Source organism: Rhinolophus hipposideros, assembly GCF_964194185.1.
Source record: "Rhinolophus hipposideros genome assembly, chromosome: 23".
Classification (NCBI taxonomy): Eukaryota; Metazoa; Chordata; class Mammalia; order Chiroptera; family Rhinolophidae; genus Rhinolophus; species Rhinolophus hipposideros.
The window spans coordinates 39,730,722-39,754,275 of NC_138069.1; the positions used below are offsets into that span (position 1 = coordinate 39,730,722).

General features: G+C 51.8%; 1 protein-coding gene across 1 annotated transcript; it reads right to left on the reverse strand.

Moving 5' to 3' along the window:
• Positions 1 to 6,702: 6,702 nt before the first annotated feature.
• On the reverse strand, positions 6,703 to 21,471 carry STC2 (stanniocalcin 2). Its single transcript, XM_081035915.1, has 4 exons — positions 20,069 to 21,471; positions 17,876 to 18,018; positions 15,155 to 15,366; positions 6,703 to 10,194 (listed from the first exon to the last, which is right to left on the reverse strand). Exons 1-4 carry the CDS (start codon positions 20,217 to 20,219, stop codon positions 9,792 to 9,794), a joined length of 909 nt encoding a protein of 302 aa, XP_080892041.1. The 5' UTR covers positions 20,220 to 21,471; the 3' UTR covers positions 6,703 to 9,791.
• Between the last annotated feature and the right edge of the window lie 2,083 nt (positions 21,472 to 23,554).

Genomic DNA, 23,554 nt, shown 5'->3' on the forward strand with positions numbered 1-23,554 from the left:
CTCCACTACTAATTGACCACCACTAACATACCCCCACCCTCTGACAGAACCACAAAGTGGCCATCTGCTGTCTTCTCTGTCCCCTGTTTCCAGTGGGATGCCTGCTCAGCTGTCACCCTGGATTCTGCTTGCTGTTACCAGGAAGTACCTTCCGTCTCTCCTACGCTAGGTCTCTGCTTCCAGGATCTGATGGTGTCTTTGTTCTTGGTTACTCCCTCATTTTGGTGGAGCACAGCCTTTGGAAGCCTTTGGAAGTTTACTCTGAAAGGATATTTGAGAAGGAGATTTTTCGAAACCTTGCACATTTGGATAGTATCTGGACTGTACTCCATTTAATCGATGACCTCACTGGGTGTACAGTTCCTTTTCCTCAGAGTACCGAAGCATTGCTCCTTGGTTTTTCGGCTTCCAGAACTGCTGTGGAAAAGAATCAAAGTCTCGATTCTTTTATGTAACTGCTTCCCCCACTCTTTGGAAGCTTTTGGGATTTCCCTATTTAGCCCTAGGAATTTTGAAATTTCACAAGAATGCATCTTGTTGGGAGGGAGGGAATGGCTTCATTCATTCTCTTGGGTCCTCTTTAGGCCTTTCAGTCTGAAAACTCTTTCCCTTCATTTTTGTACCAATTTCTTAGATAATTTTCTCCCCACCATTTTCTTTGTTCCCTAATTCCAGAACTCCTGCTGTTTGGATGTTAAATCTCCTAGACTGATCTCCTTTCTTAACTTTTCTCTTTCATGATTCATCTCTTTCTGAGACAGTTTTTCAAATTAATCTCCCAGTTGTTTTGCTGACTTTTTCATTTTTCTCTCTTACATTTTAACTTCCCAAAGTTCTTTTTTAGGTTTTCTAATTGTTTCTCTTTATATCCCCCTAACCAATGGAATGACCGTGAATGGCTTAGATGTATCCATGAGTTTCAGCAGGAGGTCCTACAGGGGCCAGTCTGGCCAAGTACAAGTGAAGCAGGTAGGGTGTGAGGCAGTAGGGAGTGGTGGGGAGTGTGGTGAACTGCAGTGTGGGCTCGGGATGAGTAGATGCTTTTATTTTTACAGAGAAGCTGGAAGTCTGGGTTTTCATGACTTGTCCATGCTGGCAATTAATGTGGCTTTTAAAAAAATCAATAGGTGAGTCAAACAAAATATACTCACAGGCAATATTTGACCTGTAAGCCACCAATCTGTGAGCCTCTAGTGTGCCCGTTCGTTTGCGTTCGTCTCTCATGTGTTCTCACAATAGCCTCGTGCCAGAGGGCTGGCCATGGGTGTCACCTGTCTCAAGAGCTGAGTGTAGCGCTTGAGCAAGGGTGTTTTGAAAAAGCGTTGGCTGTTAGGTAGCTACAGGAGTGTGCTGCTCAGATCTCCCTGTGTGAAGGGTGCTGTTAGCTCAGCCTTCCCTGACCCCGCTTTCATGGCCTGTCCGTATTCAGGCCCAGCCCTACTCTTCTCAGGCTGCTCCCTGCAAGACAGCGCACACGGGCCATTCCTGCTCGACCCAAGCCCCCTCTGGTGGCACTTTTCTCTGGGCTCCCCTCATCCTGGCTGACATGTTGTTAGAGCTGAGCTGCTGTCCTGCCCTCGGTTCCTCCTTCCCTCTCTCCCTTCGCCGGTGTCAGGCCTGCACTGTGCTCTGAGGCTCTCCCCGCCCGCTCCTGCTTCCACCTGCCCATTCATAGCATTTCCCCTACTCATTGCTTGCACTTTCAGTTCTGTCTCGCTTCACCTAACCAGTATATAGCCTCCGAGGCCCAGGCCCTGGAAATACACTGTGCCTTCAGGTGTCCATGTAGAAAAGCAGAGATGGGGAAAGGAAGTTCAGAACAGTGAGGCTTGGCAGGGAGGGGACTCAGAGGGCAGCCATGAGGAGTCTGGGGACCCCCGTCAAGTGCTGGCAGTGTTTGAATGGCCAGAGAAATGGCTTCTCTCCTTGGAGGTGCTGGCGGGCCCCAGGGTTGGAGGACTGTGTTCTCTGCAGATTTCCTATTTTCTGGCAGACTGTAGAGGGTGCAGTCAGGGAGCGCTCTCACCGGGGATGGGGAAGGCTTCCTCCCCCCTTCCCTGCTTTAGGCTGGTTGGGGCAGTGAGCTTTGTCAGCTGACCCCCTCCGGGGGTTCTCTTTTACGTCCCTCATTGTGTGCCCAGCCAGGCTGGCCTCCCCACCCTCCATCCTCCCAGGAGAACACAACGTTGATGGTTTTCTTCCCAGTGGCAGGGCCTCTGGATAAAACACTGGGAGACTCTTACAAAGGCCGGCAGGGTTGACACACTCCTGGAAGGGGGTCACGGTTCGTGCTGAGCTGAACTCTTCTTCCCAACCTCCCCTTTTCTAGAAATGTGAATTTCCATGGAGCCCATGCCAGGGAGGAGATGGCATGCGCCCAACACTTAGTGGATGACCCAGGGGAGGGGGAAGGCAGCCCTGTCACCCGGCAGCTCCTCTCCGTTCTCATCTCTCCTCATTATCACGCTTGTTCTCCATTAAATACTTCAAAAATGATACTTTTGCAATCAGGGTCATCGGAACTTGGCTGTGGGAGGGGATGGGGTTGTGCCAACTTCTGGGGAGGGAGCCTCTCTCCATCTCCCTTCCCTCCCCCTTCCCTCCTGGGGCACAGCTCTGTGGATGGAATGGAGCCAGGGCAGGTGGGTACGGACCCTGCTCGCAGCCCTGCCCTGCTAGGTGAACTGAGCCTGAATGTGAGCTGGGTTTCTTCCCACCTCCACTGTGACAGAACTCACACCATTTTCAGACTCTATAAAGTGGAGAAGCTTTTGCACTGCGGGGTCGTTTTGGCATTTCTCCTGTGGAGGTGGGCACCAGTCCCCTAGGGGGCCACGGGCCTGGCAAGCCAGAGGACTCTCTCCACTTGCACGGTGTTATTCTTGGTCTAGAAACCCTAGTGAGCTCTCTAGCTTTTTGCAAATTTGCCCCACTTCCTCTGAGAAGGCATTTGGACCCCATCCTGGGGCTGCATTTCGTTCCTTTGTGCCTTTCATCGTTGTGCTTTTTAAAAATACATTTCTCTTCATTTCAGCTGAGTCATTTTCCTCCTCCTCCTCCTCTTCTTCTTGACACTCCCGGGAGCCGGAAGGAGCCCTGTCCTAAATCCTTGGCTCCTCCAGGCCAGCTCTTTTCCAAATGTCAGACTCTTAGGAACGTTGGCAGGAGTGGAGTGGGCTCTGGCCCCGAATCGCTTTCCTCCCCCGTCTCTGTCAGCTTCTGCTTTCCTTTCTCATTAAGGAGCTTTAATACTGGCTGTTCTGTGGGTACCTCGCCTCGAGGTTTGCAGACAGCTTGGTAGGAAGGCCTTCTGTGCCCCACATGGCCCTGTCGCAATCCGGCCGAGCCTGCCACTCGGAGCTCCTCTTGGAACTCACGCCTGGAAGAGCCAAGGACTCTTCCGTCCTAGGGAGGGTCCCCATCTAGTCCTCTGTCTGGCCATGAAAGATGGTTCACTGCCTCAGAGAACCGTCAGGACAGAAGAAAGGATGGGGTGGCTGTCCCATCTGGGCTCGCAGCATTAGGCGGAAGCCTTCCAACATGGCCAGGAGAAATAATACCTACCGTTTACAGAGCATTGCAGTCTTCAGAGCACTTCCTATGTATTGTGACTTTCATAGAGCCTCAGTCATTTTATCCTCACCGCCCCTTTGAAGGAAGCAGGGAAGCTGTTAGAGTCCTTATTCTGAAGCTGAGGAAACAGGCTTGGAAAGTTTAACTGATTTGCCAAGGTCTCAAGGCCAGTCCCGATTTATTTTTTCAGTTATTATTTAAAGAAAAAAAGAGATTTACCTGGTAGAACACGAGTAAGTGGCTGGATTGGTATTTCCGTCTGTGACTCCTGACCCCAAAATGGCGAACTTCCCAGGGCATTTTAGTTTTGACGCCTGCTCATTGATCCTGTGACGTGTCCGTGCCCTTCATCAGCACACAGGGTATATATGTAGATACAGTCACAGGAGTTAAAGTGAATTGAAACTTATCTCACTTGACAATTTGCACCTTTTAGAGAAGAGGTTTCATTCATTCATTCACTCATTCATTCACTCACACCGTGCAATGCTGGGGCTGCTGGGGAGATGTGAAACTGTGCAAAAGTGACCCAGTCACTGCCGTCATGGTGGTGAGACCCTGGGGTTGTTACAATACCAAGGAAATCAAAACCCTCAGTTAGATTTGAGGAATGTGCCGTAAAACTCCTCCCACCTCTCTTGGGGGGGTCCAGTCCCCAACCATGGAAGAGGGAGATTAACTACCCTGCGATGGTCATGCTCCAAGATGCCCTAGGGGATGAGGGGCCACGTGGAGAGACAGAGGGAGGAAGAGGGAGACTGGGAGAACCGAGGTGCCATCCTGAAGAGGCCATCTGGGAAGGGGACCCTCCAGCCCCGGTTGTCCCATGTGGAAAAGAGACCAACCACCCAGCTGAGCCTTTTCTAAACTTCTGAACCCACAAAACTGAGCACAATAAAATGGTTGTTTCAATCTACTAAGTTTTGAGGGTAGTTTATTAACATAGCAATAAACAACCAAGACAGAATTCTAGAATTCTGATCTTTCTTCTGGCGGAAAGCCTGCTCAGTTGCCCTCATCCTTGGCTGAATATTATTCCTGACTCAGGAGGGCAAACAGTCCAGCGGTCTCCATCCTCTTCAGGGTGTCACTTCTTTTGACATGGGCCCGCCCGCTTCACTTGCAGAACTATGAAACACCCCAGAAACTGCCTGATGGAAAATGGAACCAGCTGATTCTCCTGTGTACCTTGTGAGCAATCGCCCTGCCTCTGAGAATTCCTCAGAGGAGCCTTCTTCTCTCTCCCGAGTTCAAGCTCCTTTGGGCAGTGCCAGTGTTAAATGGTGTTTAGGTGGGCATACACCCTCAGGGACTACCAGGTGGGGTTCTGTGGAAGGGCAGGGTTCATTCTGGTGGGGCCCATTTCGTGCATAAGCTTAGGTTGTCTTTGTGGTTCCCCCCACCCCCATTCTCTTTAGGGAGTGACTTTTGGGTGTGTATTCTTTTTGGGGGAGTGATAAAAACTGAATTGCTTATGGCAGCAGCAACGTAGGTCTCCTAGCCCAAGGCTTGTATTGCTCTTTTCTTTTCTTCTCCACCCACAAAAAATAATTTCGCATGAAACCTCTTCTCTGGCCAAGGCTTCTCCCCTCCTCAGTAGGGGGCTTTCTTTTCTGTTGACTTTAGAACAAATTCAGATTTCTGTTTCCAGATTTTGGGGCGCGCAGCTCCAGCTTCCTTTGGAAACTTTGCTAAAATCCCAGCGTATTTGGAAGCCCTTCGGCTCTCTTCCTCCCACAGCCTAACCATTCCCCAGTGGATGGGTTGGAACCGTCCTGAGGGTTGGGGGAGGCAGCTGCCTCACTGAACTCAGTGTATTTAACCCACATTTTGACACCTGGAGTGAGATGCTGAATAAGACGGGACAGAGTAAGCCCTGGGGTAGGTTGGTGTGCCACCCCCAGAGCTCACTAGCCTCGTGATCGGTTCTAGGCATATGAAGATACTTTTGAGCCTCAGTTTCTGCATGTGTAAAATGGGGCTTAGAAATAATATCTGCAAAGCACCAGGCAGCACATAGGGTATATAACAAATGCAGAAGAAACTGCAATTATTGTGATGAAGATGAATGATGACAGTGGTGAAGATTTCAGGGGAGCCTGGCTTCTTGGACAGAACTGGGCACCGGTGGGTTTAGTGCAGAAAGTTCTCACTGCATAGTCACAAAACGCAGCCACTCCCCAAATGCTTTCCTCAGTGGCACCTAAGAAGAGCCTTTTAAAAAATTACCCACATGCACGGAAAAGCGATGAGACTCCACGATTCTCCTGCTCTCCCTTATCTGAACCAAAATTTGAGTCTTTGCAGAAAGGAAAGGTGAGAACATCAATTTTCCTTTCCATTCTAAGGCAGAACTCCCCGGAGGCCGGGTGCTATAAATATAAGAGTATAATTATTCTTTCTCGAAGCCTCGTGTAAAATAGGAAAAATACTGATCGGTTTAAAGTAAAAATAAATTGAGTGTAGAGAATCTGGGCCTGAAAGGCAGGGAAAGCATGTGGGCTTAGCATCGCCAAGCTGGGTTTCAGTTCAGACACCCCGCCCCACTCGCTAGGCACAAGGTTTGGGACAAGTCTCTTTACCTTTCTAGACCTTGGTTTCTTCACCTGTAAAATGGGATAATAGTATCTGCTACTTGTGGGACATAGTCAGGATGAGATAATGTATGCAAATTGCCTACAATGGTGCCTGGCACAGAGTAAGTATGCCAGCAGCGGTCTACGTAAAGCAGGAAGAGTTGGGGGGAAGGTGGTAAACTTCCCTGCCTGGGCCAGGCCACTGAGCAGTTCTGCTCTTATGTGGCAGACTTGGTCTGGAAGACTGTGGCTCTGTCCCAGGGGAGATGCAAAGGGGAGATGAGAGGGAACTGCGAGCCCCTCCCTAATGGCCATGGGGCTGGAGCTTCCAGGCCGGCTGCATGGAGTTCAGTCTCCTCTTGGTCTGGGTGACAGAGTTGGGACAGAGTCCCTGTGAAGGAGAAGCCCAGAGTGGTCTCCTTCACCGGGTTCCCCTCCCTGTAAACTGAACATCCAGCATTTAAAAAGGACTCCAAAGCCCCCTTGCTCATAGCCCTCCCCGTTTGCATGCGCCGTCCAAAGCCCGCTCAGACAATAACGTTACTGAGTGGAAGCCATTTATTTAAAGCCTTTATTAATGCTTGGAGAAAATTAATGCCATGTGACAATATACAGGTCCTGCTGCCTAAATCCATAACAGAAACAGATATTATGACTTAGCGAGCCCACGTGGTGCCAATTCTGAGAGCAGGCGACATTGCTCTTCCTTAGGAAATGGGCCCTGCAAGCATTGTTTTTCCAAGTGGTTGTAGCGAAGCCGTTTGTGTGGTTCGAGTTTAAATTTCTCTCTTTCTCCATCTGTGTGTATGTGTCAAAGTATGACTACAGTTCTGGGCTGGTGTTTTCTATTTATTTAGTTTTGGGTGTCAGCATTTCACTATATTCAGTCCTCATTTCAGAAGAACAGGGCTATTTATTGATACAAAGGAGAGGTGTGTTCAGATCATCTTGTTAAGATGCAAAGCTCAAAACAAACATCATATCTTTATTTGGAAATCCACATCCTTCCTCAAAGGAAGGCTCCCGAGTAAATTTGTATGAAGTACGAAGCCCAAGTTAAGGTTCTATTTTTAATGCTGGCTTTGTTTACATTTTAGATTGTACAAATGTCTCTGCCACTGCTCATAGGAATTTGGACGTTCCTCAGTTTTGAGCAAAAGAACCTTAGCAATACGTACTGTTGTATGTCTCAGAACATTAGGAAGCAGAATGAAATGCTATCTACCTGACCTTTGGGAAGAAACAAACCTCTGGCATGAAAAATAGACAACAGAGATCAGTGAAAGGGTTGAAATGAACAGAGTAAGCAATTTTATGCCTTAAGGGGAAAACACTGAGATAATAAATACCAATGACAAGTATTTACAATAGAGGCAACAAATGGGACATCAGTAGGCGAACACATAAAACATTGACACCGAGAGAAATATAAAAGTGATGCCTTTCACACATCCAGCCTGGGAGCCGGTGAACAAATGAACAGCTGACCCAGCAATGCGGGAGAATGTTATTGCTTCAGCTTTTGAGTGATGTGAGTAAAGCAGTCGGCGTGCTGCAGTGGCCCATGGCATGAGACAGCCATGGTTTACGCTCGGTTCCCATGGCAGAGCCTGACACACCGGTCCTTCTCCCCCGCGGGCAGAGCTGGCTTAAGCTCACCATCTCCTGCTTTCTGCAGCTCCAGCTCTTTCTAGCTGCTTCTCCCAGCATTTCGTCCCCCTGCCCCAGCACCCAAGTGGTTTCTTTTCAACACGGGTCATGAAAGACTGGGGGGATTACACTCCAGCACCGTGTCCTGGCAGCAGCGAGACTGGATTTGGGGTACATACGTGGTAGCTGTGTTTTGGGTAAGGGCATTTCTGTGGAAAAAGTCATTTTAGAGTAGAGAAATTTAGCTTCTTTATCTCTGGCCTCAGGTTGCTTTGAGGGAGGGTTATGAGCTGGTACAAACGGAGGATACATGCTTTTTCACCGCTCGCTAGAACAAGGGTTAGCAATCTCAGGCCCAACAGCCAAATCCAGTTGGGTCTGTTAAATAAAAATTGTACTGGTGAGGAGCCAAGCCTGTTTGTTATGGGTTGTCTACGTATGTCTGCTTGCGTGCTAAATGGTAGAGTTGAGTAGATGTAACAGAGACCACGTGACCCGCCAAACTGCAAATGGTGTATATACTCTCTCAAACGTTGCCCACTCTGCTCTAGGAGGACCTGGCCCCTCCTTGCAATCCTGGGCTCCAATGTGAGTGCTGGCTATAAGAAAGGATAACCTTTGATACCTATTAGGAGAAAAAGGAGAGGCCTGTCTCTGAAATGGTTTAAGGAACCGCAAGAAATCTGCTGACACTTTGTTCTGGTCCTTTCCCGCCTCTCCTTGTATTTTTAGTTCTGTCTCTCCTCCCTGCCTTTCTTTTGTCCACTCTGACTCCTTTCCTCGTGGCTAAATTTCCAATCCGGATCTGGAAAATCCTGTCCCTCAGAGATTTGCTGCCGTCTCCTCCATGTGTGTGAAAGGTTGGCATTCCTGGATGGGAAGTACTGCGCGCTTCCTTCTCTTGTCCCCTTTTCCATCCTCTAGCACAGAGAAGCCAGCTTTCCAACTTGGCCTCCCGGAATCCCGGCTACAGTGTTTTATCCATCTTGGTTGAGGGCCGAGGTAACAAAATGCCGAGTGGGGTCTGTTAGGCGCTCTCCGTGTGTACATTATCTTCCACGTGTGGGCTTCCCCGGAAGTGGCTACGAGAGCCCATACTGGGCAGCTGGATGTACAGTAAGATTACTCAGGAATTCCTTTCAAAATAGCACTTAAAAAAAAATCAGCCCCTAAACACGGATTGGGTTTTGTCTTTTTTGGGGGGGTTTGTTTTTCCTTTGAGCTGGTGTTAATGACCCAGTTGCTTTGTTTGAAAGCCATTTATTTAGACGACAGATATGTAGTATGTAGATGTAACTGGGTAAATAAAAAAGTGAAATGGAGACTTGAAGCAGTGGTTAAAATACAAATACAAGGGCCACTCCCTTGGACAGGGTGCCCCATACAGACAACGGCTCAGAAGTTATACCTAGAACCCTCGTCCCCCCTCCCCCCGCAAGCAGCTCCTCAAGGTCCCATGCAAGAAACTGAACTTCCCTTTGGCACCAACCACCCACACGGCTTCTGACTCCCTCACTCTTCTCATTCCCGAGATTTTCACATCCTCTCCTGCCCTGGAACCCAGCCACTCTCCACCAAGACAGCACCAGAAGCTGCGGGGCGAGCCCAGCGCCAAGTGTGTGGTCCAGCCCAGGTGGGCCTGGTGCCCCCTGTCCCCTCCCCGGCCCAACATCCCCCCAGCAGAGGAAACCGCAGGCCGCTGCCCAGTGGCTCCACGGATACAAAGAAGACAAAGTCGCAAGGAGGACACGTGGCACGTTCACTCAGGAGGCACAAGTGTAGAGCTCACTGGGTCCAGCCGAGACGACGCTGCTGCCCAGGGAATCTCCGCCTCACCTGTTCATTCTGCTAACATACACCTTCATCAAGTCCGCTGTCCCCACCAAATCCTGCGTGTGACATCCCCCCTCTTTAATGGCAAATGTTTTGGAATGTCCATAGAGAAGAAAATGGACGGCGTGGAGGAAAGATTTCCTGGCCAGGCCTTTCGTTTCACCTCCGGATATCAGAATACTCGGACTGTTCATCCTCCCACTCGCTGCTTCCAGAAGTTCCTGGGGCCCCATGGCCGGCCACTCTGCCCCGGGTGTGGGCGTTTGGGTGGCTCTTGCTGCCTCGCTCGCCCTTGGCACCTCGGCCGGTCTCCCTGCTGCTGGGCTCTGAGAGGTGGTGACCTGCTTCCCCGTGGTGGGTCCTGGAGAGCTTTGCTCTGTCCCCCTGGGGCTGGTGTGCAGGAGGTGCTGTGGGAGGCCTCTGGATGGCCGAGGTGCAGAAGCTCAAGATGGAACACAGGCTCCCCCAGTTGTGCTCACACTGAGTCTGCACACTGTGGGTGATGGCCTCCTTCACCTCCTCCCCACAGGTCAGCAACATGTTCACCAGGTCCACGTAAGGTCTAGAGATTGAGAGGAGAGAGAGCGAGACCGAGAATGGAGCCAGTTCCAAATAGGCCTGAGGGTAGTAACTGCACCAGGGAAGAGAGAGATGGTAAACCCAACGCTTGGCTTGGGTTTGGTTTGGTGGAAGAGCATTCTGAAATTACTTCTAGCCTTTGCCCATGTTCTATGGAGTACTGGTCCTAACTACCTTCCCTGAGTGGCAATTACATACAAAGCTCCATGCCAGACACTGGAGAGACTTAGAGGGTTGGGACAGAACCCACCACAAGGAAAAGGGCCAGTGACAGGTCACAGGTATGTCGGGTAAAGGAAGAAGACGGGGCAGCGATGCCAGGTAGGATGGCTGTGTGGATAACGAGAGCACAGGAAAGCTCTAGGCGTGTGTCGGGTGTGCTAGCAGGAGGGTTTTACTGGAGTAGAGGTGGGTCTCGGGGACCAGAGGAGTAATACTTAGGCCCATGGTGAAGGGCCTTAAATACCAAACTGAGGAGTCTTTTTGGCAGGAAAGGGGAGCCATTGAAGATTTAGGACTCAGGGAGTCTCCCACTATCCCCTCGCACATGGCGTCCAGAAGGTTGGCTGGCTCTGCATGGGCTGTTACTCTCCCAGGGACGCGTTCTCTAAGCAAGGCTACCAAGAAACCATTTTCCTCATGTCTGTGTTGACCCCTGGTGTAGGCTTCTGATGAAAGGTGTTTTGGGAAGTTACTGGATGTACTGCCCTCTGCACCTGGGGGAGGGTGCAGCAGGAGGACAGGTTGGGAGGAAGACGGCCTCCCCGGGAGGTCAGTTCCCAAGGAGCGCTTCTCTTTGTTGGTACCAGATGCTGAGGAGGGAGCGGAGTGACTAGTCAGCATCTCCATTCTTCCACTCTGGGCTTCCCCAGAACTGGAGGTGAGGGCTGCTGCGAGGAGGGGCCTTTGGAATGAAAGCCAGCTGTGTGTGAAATAAACATGCTCGGTTCTGGAGGGGAGAGCCAGTTGCTCAGGCCATTCCAGCCACCCTGGGTCTTTCTTTAGGAAAAGTGCTGGAGGCATGACCACATCATGCAAACCTTCCTCCTGGGGGTAGGAGGCGTGTGCAAAAGGTGGGAGCAGTGTGCCTGCTGTCTACATTTATGGGCCCATCTGGGAAGAGGTGTCCCCAGCAATGGGCTCTCATGGCCCACTCATGAAGCCTTTCTCACTGGTCTTTTGAAATCCCCAAATGGGGTATGGAATGTTTCATGTAGCTAACCCGCATTCTTGAGCAAACCTCAGCTAGCAAAGTTTCTGGATCTATCTGACCATGAACATCACAGCTCTGGGCCATCACCCTGGGCAGAGAAATCACTCTGGACCATGAGATCACTTATAAGGACCATGAGAGCAGGACACTTTTCCTCTGTGGGCATGGACCACCTGGGTGGCTGTGTTATGGCCCATTTAATCTTTTCTTTGCAAATTGGCAGTGGTTGCTAGGCAGGAAGGGCAGATTATGTTTTAATACTTGGGAAGCAGTTTACTGCCATTTTTATGAATCAGTCCTCAAGTTGTAATTGAGTGAACTGTCCTCATTTCAAAGATGTAAAAATGGATCCAGAGTGGGGAGAAGATGGCTTTTGGAAGCTTCTGGGCTGGGAAGGCGTGGGGCAGGGAGAGGAGGGCTGTTCTGGCTGGAAGATCAGGCTGCCTTTTAAGGCCTATTTGATGCCTTTGGAGTCAGAGAGTCTGTGCATGGCTGATGGGCAGTGTGCTTACATTCTCTGAGGCAGGCCCCTAACTGTGTCAAGGACAGTGGTGACACTCATCTCCTTGGGTGAAGAGAGGAGGACATGAGGCAACACAATGAAAATGCTCCATCTGTGCTAGCTTCCTAGCACCTGGTGGTCTCAGGGAGCTCAAGTTCATATATCTGCTACAGCAGCAGCAGGGTTTGGGCACGTGATGGTACCTGTCACTTCTCTGGGGCAAGATAAGTGAATTGCAGGGGCTGAGAACCTGTCTGTCTTTGGGGGACACTGAACTGATACTCCTCTTCAAGTTTCTTTCCCCAAAATAAGGGGAGGGCTCTCTGGGGGGTGACCACACCACCTCTTGGACCCTTTGCCAGGGCAGCCTGCCTGCCAGATGAGCTCTCAGAACCCAATGTGGACCCGAGAAGGCTGGAGCAGCCTGCATGCTTTTCTGCCTCTGGCACTTTCTCTGCAGGAGAGAGCTGCAAACTGTGGGGAGGGGTGTGTGTTAATCTAAGCCCTGTTCCCAGCTGGCTCGGTGCCTTCTCAGGCTGCAAGCTCCGCCCGTGTCTAATGACAAAGCCCAGCTCTCAACTGGGTGTCAGCAAGGCTAAAGGATTTTTAAAAATACTTGGAAGGGGACATGCCTGGAGGCTGCCAGCACCCAGTGACAGGGTGTGTGGTGGTTGGGACAGTTGATATGAAGAAAGTGGGTTGGGAAGGGGTGAGAGGAGTAGAGGGGAACCACGTTGAGCGTGAGAGTGTTTGGAGAATGGGGTTGAGGGATGGGGGTGATGTGGATTCTGGAGTGACTATGATATCCTCCTCTCGAGAGTGAAAAACAAATGCAGTTCTCATTTTCTTGTCTGGGACCTATCGATGCCACACACATTCTTAAATTGTCTTCTTGCCATCTGGGGACTGACAGGATCCTCTGTACCCAAATCAGTTCAGATAGTTACAAAAAACACAGTTAATTCAGTTTGAGGAACAAGAGGGTGTGCTGCACAGGGGAGGGAGTGGGGGTTTGTGGGGAGCTGGAGTTGGATGGACCCCACTGCCCAGAGGTGCTGGCTTAGCAGGCCAGAAGACCCAGGTGCAACCACAGTGAGTGTCCTTAAAAGAGGCCCAGGTTTCCTTTTGGGATGGACCACCTGCATTTCCAGAGTGGGCTGCAGTGGAGGGCTATGTGTTCATTCTAAATGATGCGAGGAGCTCTTTGGAACTCAGGGGCCCATGGCCCCATGGGCCATATTTCCATGGCGGAGACACCAGAAAGCCACAGTGCTTTCCTGCTTCTTAAATTTGGGGATTGGGGGCTTCACAACCTCTAGCTTTCTGGAAGAAGACTTTTCTCTAAAAAGACAGTTTTCTTGGCTCCAGGAATATATTATAGACTTATGAACTAGCATCCCATCGTCCATTCTTGAGGCTAACACACTATCTCTAATGGATGAACGTGGGTTTAGGAGAAATGAATTTCATGAGTTTTTTCAGCCATATGCTGCCATTTGCCTTTTCCAGAGCACCTGGAAGAAAGGGAATTTCACAGTGCCCTCCTTATGTAATGGAAATGTATTGGAGAAAAGGGAAAAACCCTGGCCACTTTTGGGAACTACTGAGCCTTTATTTAGCAGGTCCAGTGGGGAGAGAGCAGGCCAGGAGCAAGGAGGTTTGGCGTCTGTTCCTGATAGCTGGTGTCAGTCATGTGTCTCACCAATTCCCAGGTTGGAAAGTAGGAATCCAATCTCAGAGGAGGTCTTGAACCTCTGAGCTTCATCTCCCTCCTCTGATTAATAAGGGATTGTAATCTCTGTCTCGTTGGGAAAGATAATTGAGATAATCCAAGGAAAGCCCCTGGCCGAGGGCTTGGCTCACTCAAGAAATGATAGCTAGTATTATAGTGGTGGATGCTTTGTTTCTTTACAGGTATTTGGGAGAATAAGGAATATTTTCTGAGGCATTAGTGTAACTCCAGGCAACGTTATTTTGCTCTTGTCTAGAGCTGCCCGTGGAGTCCCAGTGAAGGTAAAATTCTAACACTGGACCAGAGGTGTTACAAGATACATAGAACCTCATGACCAAGCGGAAAGTGACGAGGTGCTTGCTATCCCCCAGGACCTAAGAGGTGTGGGCGGGGTGGGGAGTAGCCTGCTGAGTGACACAGCTGGGGGAAGGCCACGGCACGAACGAAGGAGCATGACTTCATGAAATTGTACTGATTTGCCCCATGAGTCACTGTGAATAGACCCACGGTGCCATCAAGCTGGCAATGACTTGTCCTAGGCTGTTTAACTAGTAACTTGCTTTCTGCCCTAAGTCTCAGAGGAAAGAGCCATGGCTGTTGACCTGTTAGGAGCAGCTGTCTGGCCACAGCCTTCACCACTCTGCAAAGTTTAGGATCCTGTCGATGGCATGTTTTCTTTAAGGAATGAGATCTCCTCGGTTTATTACTGAATTTCAAGTCTTTGAATAAATATGGTCCTATTTCCTCACTTCGGCCTAAAGGGGTTTAGCTGACTAAAGTTTTTGACATTTGTTTTGAGTTTTCTCTGGGAGGGCATTAATGTATTAGAGAAGGTGAATTGAACCTTCTAAGGGAAAGGAGAGCTTATGGGGGCAGAAAGAAAGCTATTGGTTTCAGTGTTTGACCTTGAAGAACGTCGGTTGTGGAGCCGGACTGCCTGGCTCCGATCCTGGCTCTGCCTCTCACTGTCTGTGACTTCGCCTCAGTGAGTCTCAGTTTTCTCGTCTGTACAATGGAGATGAGAACGGGATCCCCACAGGGCTGTTGTGAGGATCAACTAGGAAAGTCACAGAAAGCACTTGGCACTGCACCGGACCCTTGGTAGATGCCGGACCAATGTTATTTGCTCTGCACGGCCTGCGGGGGGGCGGGGAGGGGTCCTGCAGAACTGCTCAGAGCACTCAGAGAGCTGTTGGGATCCTGGCTGAGGGGAAGATGAAGGGTGTTTCTGAATCCTACACGTTTCTTGCTCAGTACAAAAATTTCCTGTTTCTATTGCCTATGATTTTGAAACCGGGGGTGGAAATTTCTTTCGTTTTTCCTGAAGGTCAGCAGGAAAGGCACTCCCCGGGGGAGCTTGTGCAACTTTCTGAGGTAAATGGCAACTCTCCCGTTTGACAGGAGAATTCAGGCTCTGCAAACCAGCCCCTCCAACTGAATCAGGCTTCGCCCCGAGCCCTGCAGGCCACCCTTCCCGGCCCCGGGCCAGCACTTACTCCTGTAGCAGTAAGTCCTTGAAGTGGATCATCTCCACCATTACCCGGGTGTTCTCCTGGGCGGCAGAGCACAGATTGTGTTTGAGGTAGCATTCCCGCTGTAGCTGGAACACCATTTCCTTAATGGCTGGGCACTTCCGGCTTATGCAGCCGAATCTGTGTCGCAGAGCATGGGCCTTACACTTCAGGGCATCTTTGATGAATGACTTGCCCTGAGGACAGAGAAAGGAGAAGGGCAGGCGAGAGAGTCCGTGTTACACACTTCGGCATTTTCCCTTGTTGGGCTTACATAGGAGCTTTCTGACAACTGAACCCCAAGGCCCCGCCTCAGACCCATGTCCTTGCAGGTGACCGATGGAGGTTACATCGGGAGGTGCATACAGAGTGACACAATACCTCTGGCATTTGGCCAGAGGATGTCACTTGGGGACACTAACACATCTGCCCCCTTCCTCCCCAGCTGCTCTATTAGTTTCCCTCATGTGGGGGCTTCTGTGGCCATCTGTCCTCAAGGCATCCCAGGATTGGCTGTTTGCTGGCAACTTTTCTGGAACAGAAGGGGATTTGGGCCAGACATGAATCCAGAACTCCTTGGTGGTTCCCAGTCAGAGCTTTTCCCACGTAGAAGGGGCCTGCTGGTCCAGATCTTATGCCTTTCCTTTTTCCTTGGAGTCCACGAGTGAGGTGAAGACTCACTGTGAACTGTGCCTGTGCTTTTCTGCCTCCGTGCCTCCTACCACCCCCAACCCAGACTCGCGTCTCCTCCTATCCTTTAAGGAGGCGCATTCTTTTCCTTTTGGAAAATGATTCGACTCCTTTACATTGTTAGGATTACTGCCTCTAAAAGGCCCGCCTGGCACACTGCCTGGCAGCATCTGGAGTCTGAACGGTCCGACGGCCAGCCCCTCCCCCACGCGCCCTGCCTCTGAGTGGCTCAGGCAGCCAGGCGTACATCTGGCTCACAGTTCTCTTTCCTGGCAACCCCTCTAGATTGTTCTTATCCTAGAAAGGAGACAGCTGTTGGGGGTGTGCAGGCAAGTTCGGTGGCTGTTAGCTCCCTTACCAACCTCTGGGGACAGAGGCACTGTGGGATACCTGCCCAGGGATCCCCACAACTCCTATTACTATAGAAACAAGCTATTGTTGGAGAGGTCACCCCTCTGTTTTTAGACAGGCCCAGAAGGCATGGAGTTAAGAAAGGAAACAGGTTTAGGTTGGGAGTGGGAAGCCAGCCAGCACATTTATTTCGGTTTTCTCCTTTGGAAGCAATTGAAATGTCTACAGATAGTGTCTGGTCACTAAACCCCGCCCTGCCCCCCCTCTTGACTTTCCAGTGGGAGCCAAATAGGATGAAGGGTAGGGTGTGCCAGTTTATGAAGTAGTTATGCACTGAGAACAGGCTTGAAAGGGATGCTTCTAACTTGAGAACATACCCCTGTTGGTTGAGAAGAAAAAAAAAAAAGGGAAGATTAATTTATGCGAGGTCTGCTGCAGTCTGTTCTTGGTATTCCATCCTGACATCCTGTGGGATTGCCCAGAAAGACACATCTTTCCTCCGGATTTTCTATTACGTTTCCTAATTCCAGTGAATCCAGAAAGGCTGTTTCATTAGGGAGCCTCAAAGAGTTCAAATGTTCTACCTCTCTCCTTGCCCAGTTTCTGTTCCCCTCCTGCCACCCCACATGCTCTGCGGTATCGGCTGCCAGCCCCGTTGCACCCCTTTCTGGTTCCCAGGCGTTGCTTTGTCATGCTCCTCACAGGACGTCAGTAGACAGTGACTGGTGACGTTAATACATCACACCTAAACTGTTGGCCTCATCCCAACGTGATTGTCACCACAATGAAATGCGAGAGGAAGTTTCTGAGATAGAATAACAGGGGGCTTCACAGTGCATATATACGCTGGGGAGGACATGAAGAAGGTGTGACTCATGCCACATGCCATCTGGAATGTATTTGGATGGAGGACACTGGAGCCATAAGGTTGCTTGTTGGGTTCTTTTCCTGCCCCATGGGGCAACTGGGCTCTACCCTTGGGACCCTGGCACAACCAAAGTGGGTCAGGCCCTGACTATATTTATTATATAGAGCAAAAGGAAAGCCTAGAATTGCAGGACTCATTCAGGGTTTTGACTTTTCAGGTCGGGAGAGGAGGGTCTGCTGCTTAGGAAGAAGAAAGGTGCTCTTCTACAGGCCCTGAATTATCCATGTTGCCTGTCCCCACACCCACCACGAGAAGATGAGTCTCTCCAAATTTTGTGTCTCATTAGTCTTACCTATTAGGTGAAAATAGCTTTTGGAATGTATCATTGGAGTTCCCGCCCTTCCCCCTTCAACCTATGTTTCCTAATGTGAGGGGCCTTGCAGACTGGGTTCTGGGTGCCCACATAGAGGGCCCCATTCCAAGCTATTTATCATGACTTTTGTCTTCTTGGCTAAGAATCCTCAGATAATTGTTCAACTTGGTCTCCAATCCACTTTGCCTGTGTAGACACAAGAGTGGAGAAGAATTTAGCCTTCATGACAGCTCCAGAGAGCAGAACTCCAGGGGTGGAATGGGGCGACACTGGCTTCCTGTTGTACACCTAGATTGTCTCTTACAAGTCTCTTAAAATATACTACAAAGATCAGCTAAAGAAATCTGTTAACAGGTCTTTCCAAAGAAAGTTTCAATCATGCAACGCTAAACCGAAACAGTCTGTGCTCTATATGGTTTTTTACCTGGGCATCAAATTTTCCAGCGTTGTGCAGAAACGTCATGCAAATCCCATGTAAGCCTCGAATCTCACAAGAGTTGTTCTCGAAACATTCAAACACACCACATCCCACATCGCCAGCGTTGACCAAACAGTGCTGGATTTCCGCTAAAATGAGAATTACATATAAATATATCTAAAATTCTCAGCCATGCTGGTGAATGCAGAGAGGTTGGTTGAAATAAAAGTAATGGATAAAAGAAAATATATGGGCAAAAAAGTTAGAATGATTATTTGAGGACCTAAAAAGCCAGGGAAAAGAAAATTTCATCATTTAATCTACTTATGGAAAATAGCAGTATTTGTAAATATTTGTGAAAAATTAGCCAAACCTATGTTACAAAAAAAAATCACAACCAGAAGTTAGGGCTGAGCACCCATTTTTCATCCGTCCCGTTTTGTTAAAGTATTTGTGGGAATCCTTAGCTTGAGAACAGACGATAACTCAGCTTTTCAAACCCACAAAAATAAGATTTGAATTAGCTTGCCTCCTCCCTGCTGTATTCCATCAATGAAATACCCTTCTCTACTTGGAACTTGAAGCTGCAGCCATTAAATCATAGCCATTTCCTTCCTGACCCCCCAAAAGAGAGCGTCCAAAAAGCAGTTTCAATTCAGCTTCATGATTCAACACCTAAAAATCAAAACAAAATTCCTATTAAGGCAGCGCCTCCAAACTGTCCGCATTAAAAACACCAGGCTAGGAAAGCTGTGGTTGTGGAGCAAGCTTGGGAATCAGTCAGATGGGGGCTCGCCTGCAGAAACGCAACGGTCGCAGTCAGAGGCTCCTTTTAAATAGAGATCCGGTGTGAGATGTCACTTAATCCTCTAGCATTCCCGCGACTGGGAATTTGTTGCCCTCCTTCGCAGAATGTGGCCCTAATTCGTCTCTCTGAAAGGACAGACTGAGACAGTTAACTGTCCGGCTGCCCTGTGCAAAGCCTCTCTTCCGTCCCTGCCCACCACCCAATTCCCTGACTTAAAGCAACCACAAAATTTCATCAGAAAAGTGTATTTTGGAAGAAAGGCAGGGTCAGAGTAAATAATCTGCATTCAGTTTAAATCTATGGAGAGAACGAGGGTCATGTATTTGTCGAGGGTCGCTAACTACCGAGAATTACGTTCAATTCTGAGGGAAAGAACTGGAAAGGGGAAAGGGTGGGCGAGGGTCCTCCCGGGTGCTGGGCGCGGGTACTAGCGTACGGAGGTGGGAGGCTCCGGGTTGATCCCACGCGCGGCCCCGGCGCGCCGGGCAGGAGCGCGCAGGGCTGTGAATCACCGGCTTAAGGAGTCCCTAATGGGCACTCGTGCATTCCTGCTCGTGCAATGAGCGCACGCACGCAGCCGCTGGCTTCTCAGGTCCCCTAAATAAGAGGGGGCGGGGGCCCAAGAGAGCCAAGGAGCTGTAGGCAGATTTTCTTTCTCTCCCCGGAGCTGGGAAAAGGGCCAGTCCCGTGCCCTGCACGCCTGGCTCGGCTCGGCAGCTTGCTGGCGAGTGGAGAGAGCCGGTTGAGCAGTGGCGGCGCACAGTTGGGGCCGTGTCAGCATTTCGTCGCCTGCTGACCTGCCCTGGAGCGGGGGACGGCGGCAGCACCGCAGAGGTACGCTTTGCGCCACCCCAACCCCACCCCCTTTCCAGAAATGCAGCCTACGGGAAAGTTCCCCATGCGATCTGTCTCGCCTACAAAGTTCTCCGATGTCGAGCATCTTTTGGGGAGGGGGAGAAGTGATCCTGCCGCGGTCGGCTGGCTGGGAAGAGAAGTTCCCCTGGTGCAGCGCACAGCCAGGCGCCGGGGACCCTCCGTACCTCCCGCGGGCAGGCCAGGATGCAGCAGGAAGCTTTGCACCAGACCGGGAAGTCCGAGGCCAGCACTGACCGCGTCAGGCTGCCTCATTTACCCTCGACCCCGGGGAGGACAGCAACAAGTCCTGCCCCAGCTATTTCATCACCCTGCCAGCACGTGCAGATTCCGGGCGCACGGAGCCAGGCGCGGACCTCGCTTCGCCTCGCGCTCTCCTTTGCACGTCCCGCTCCACCCCAAGAGTTTGCACGGCCCTAGGTGGGCGCCCAGTTCCGGGTGAAACTCCCGGGGCGCGCTGCATGGGTACCCAGTGTGGTCTCCCAGCAGCCCCCCGCCTCGGGGGCTCACGTACTTACCTGTGTTCTGCAGGGACAGGCGGCCTTTCTGCTGGGAGCCCCTGTCTTGGAGACCATCCGGCGGGTTGGTGGCGTCGGTCCCCCGCGCCGGGTCGAAGGCAGCCAACACCAAAGCCAGGGTCACGAACTGGCCCAGCCGCTCGGCACACATGGTTCTTGGTGTAAACCTCCTGCCCAGGGACCTGGAACCTTTGTGCTCCCCTCCCCCTCTTCCCTCTCCTTCGCTGCTTCCCCTCCTCCCCCCACTCCTTTTCCCTCCTCCAGCAGCCGCAGCTCGGATAGAGGTTACCCAGCGCCCTCCCGTAGCTCTCCGGAGAGCATGTGACCAGGCCGTTAGCAGCGCCGCGAGTGCCGGGCAATGGCAGGGATGGTGCCTCAAATATCCCTGGAAGCTCTGGTGTCACTTGAATGAAGGAGTCGAGCAGGTGTTGTCCCGGCGGCTGGACCAATCCGAGACCCCGGCCCGTTTGACAACACGGCCGGGAGGCGGGGCCTGCGCCCGACTACTACGCCGGGAGCCCGAGCACCGCTGGGAGCGCAGGACAAAGTTGCCGACCTGGCGGCGGCCACGCGTGTGTGTGCGCGCGTGTGAGTGTGGCCGGAGATGCGTGCGCGTGTGCGGGAGCTCCAGGGCAATGGCCGAACGGATTTCACATCAAAGCGAATCGCAGCTCCGGTTGCAGTCGCAGAGGGCGACAGGGGACGAGCCGCGCTGGGACAGCGTCCCCGGGGCCCGGCTCGCATCACACCCGCATCGGGCTGGGAAAGTTTCCTCTTTCCGCCCTTTGCAATCCCTGAGGCTCCCAGGCTCCGACGGCTTGGAGGAGTTTCCTGGGCACAGTGATGCTGGGGCCAGCTGAGCACAGACGGGAACTGCTGGCGCTGCGACACTTTGCCTTGACAAACGCTCACACTATTTAAGACAGGAGCAAAAGGACTAGATGGAGGACTTGGCCCGAGCAGCTGCCCCCGGCCCCCCATCAGTTTTGCCCCTCTTTGGTGGGCCCTGCAACACGTAGGGTACCAGTTTCTTGCCGGTCTCCCAATCCAGACAGATTTCGGGCTGGGCTGCAGGGATCCAGGTGACAGGCTGGACTTGCACCATTTCCAGGCGGGTGGCAGGAAGGCTCCGGTGGCCCTGACGCACCCCGCCAACCGTGGAGCACCGCTTGCCTGGGAGCTCGAAAGTCAACGCGACGCTTCTCCAAACCCTCCTCCCTTTTCCCGAAGCGCTACTCCCCGCCCCGCTTCGGGTTCCCTTTACGCTTCAGCCAGTGGATGGAAATGGTTAAAAAAAAAAAATCCCCCCCAACCCAAGGAAATCGTCCCCATGCCTTCCCCTTCCTCGTCGGAGCTCCCTTCGGAAACCCAGCCGGGCTGGGTCGCCCCCGGCTGCGTCCTCCGCGGCTCGCGGAAGCAGGGGGACAGTTGGGCGTCGCTCGGGGCGCCTCTGCCCCAGCTGTGTGCGTACGTGTGCGCGCTCACGTCTCCCCGGCGCCGGCGCCCGGGACAGGAACTGCTCGGGGCACCGTCAGCCCGACGGCGCAGCCCGGGGTCTAGCGGGGCAGGGGGAGGGCGGGGACGCAGCTGCGCTGCGCGCGCCGCCGCACGTACCCGGGGAGACGCGCCCTCGCCCCCCCCACCCCGCCGCCCCGCCCTCCTGCTGGAGAACAGGTGAGCCCCGGGTACCTGCTCCCATCCGCGCCCTCCGCGGTAATACGCCTGGGAGGTTCATCACCCCCTGTCCGCAGCCATGCAGACCTGGGTCTCCAGGGCGGGACGCACGGTGCGCCTCGTTGGGGCTGCCATGTGACACGATTGGGGGAGGGGGTGCGGAGACGTGCGGGCCAGGTCACCCTTGTGCTGCTGGTAGGCTTCCCGCCCAGGGTCTCGGCTGCACCTGGGCGCAGTGAAGGTAGAGGCGAGGCCCAGGCTGGCCGCAGCTGGACGCAGCTGTCCGGTGCGTCCCGCAGCTCTGCGTTGGGAGGAAGGAGAGGAGGGGGTGGGGCAGGCCCCTTTGGAGTGGGCTCTCCCCAGGGTCGCAGCGTCCAGAGCCGCTGTCCATCATGCCTACCATACTTTCAGAGCCCTAACAAATGGTCACTTTTAAGGTCCGAGTCTACAGCGGTGGCAAGAAATTGACCACTCATGTCCACGATTCCAATAGCAATGACTTCTTGCAGCCTTAGAGCTTTTGTGGAAGGAGGTGGGGTACAAGTATATTAAAATGGATGGTTGGAAATTTCCCACCCAGCTTTGTTTGCATAGTTAACTAGTTCACAAAAAAGCATCTCCTGTAGATCCTTAAACGACAAAACGTAACAAACAGCAGCGTTCTGGCCCCTGAATTAGTTGGGTAGGCTTTCTTTCCAGGGAGCCTGTTTTGTAGGTGAGAATATGAGCGATATTGGCAGTAAAAAAGGCATCTATCTGGTCACTAGGTTCTTTGGGCAAAGTAGGAGAGGTCCAGGGGGCAGGAGCCAGCCCACTTTTTCAGGCAGACACCGAGTCTACTTGATAGAAGGTGCCGAGGGCACCTGGAGCAGTGACCAGGCAGGTGGAAGTCTCTTGGCCTTTGGCTGGCTACTGACTTTTATCACCACGAGGCCCTGGGGCTGCCCTCACAGGACCTGCACAATTTAAAAATTCATCTTGAGGTTATTTGCTCCAGCCTCCCTGAGGACATTTGTGTCTCCCACCTGAGCTAACTGCCCCTTTAGAAGTGAAAAACAAATGGTAGCTAGATTTTGAAATGTTGGCAAACACAGGTACTAGTTCTTAAGGGTTTTATCTCCAGGCCACTTGGCCAGGGCCTAACATCCAGAGACTACCCATCCCAGTCATCCATCAGGGCAAATTCTGTAGAATCAGTAGGCAGTTTGCTGAGATGACCAGTCTAGGCCACAGGCCTGGGAGTGGGTGGGTGGGTGAGTGGGGAAGGGAGTCCAACTGGAGACTTTGTTGTTAGCTCCCCCCTCATTCTTTTAGCTAGCTCTGCAACTCAGGCCTGGTTTGGCAGATTGTGGCTGATGAGAGTGGGGGTGGAGAGAGGACAGCAATAATAGCAACATTACTATTACAAAGCTAACACGAATTGAGAACAGACACTGTGCCACACACCGAGCTTGCGGCTTTGGTGTCGAGTCCGCCCTAGATGGGAATTGAGACTTGGGAGGAGCGGCGGCCAGACAAGCTGGTGTTGCCCTGAGGTTCAGCAGGGAGTCTGCCTGGATGGGCCCTACTCAGCGTAAAACCCAACCAGCCTTAGAGAGGATTAGGCAGACATGCCTCGTGACATCCCAGGACTTCTGTGGTTGATGCATGGGACCCACATTTTCCTCTCCAACTCCAATTCACCAGTGAAATCCAGTTAAACACTTAGTGATAGTTCTTGGGGAAGAGGGAATTTAGGCTAGACTTCCAAAGGCCAGAGGATACTGACAAGGGTGGGTAAGGAAGAGAGAGAGGGGCCTCACAGCAAGGAAG

Excerpts from the sequence above, each read along its gene's own strand:
- STC2 (XM_081035915.1), bottom strand. The coding sequence starts at position 20,219 with ATGTGTGCCGAGCGGCTGGGCCAGTTCGTGACCCTGGCTTTGGTGTTG. Across the intron at positions 18,019-20,068 it reads CCTGTCCCTGCAGAACACAG|CGGAAATCCAGCACTGTTTG; the intron begins GTAAGTACGTGA and ends TTCTCATTTTAG. Across the intron at positions 15,367-17,875 it reads CTGGAAAATTTGATGCCCAG|GGCAAGTCATTCATCAAAGA; the intron begins GTAAAAAACCAT and ends CTCTGTCCTCAG.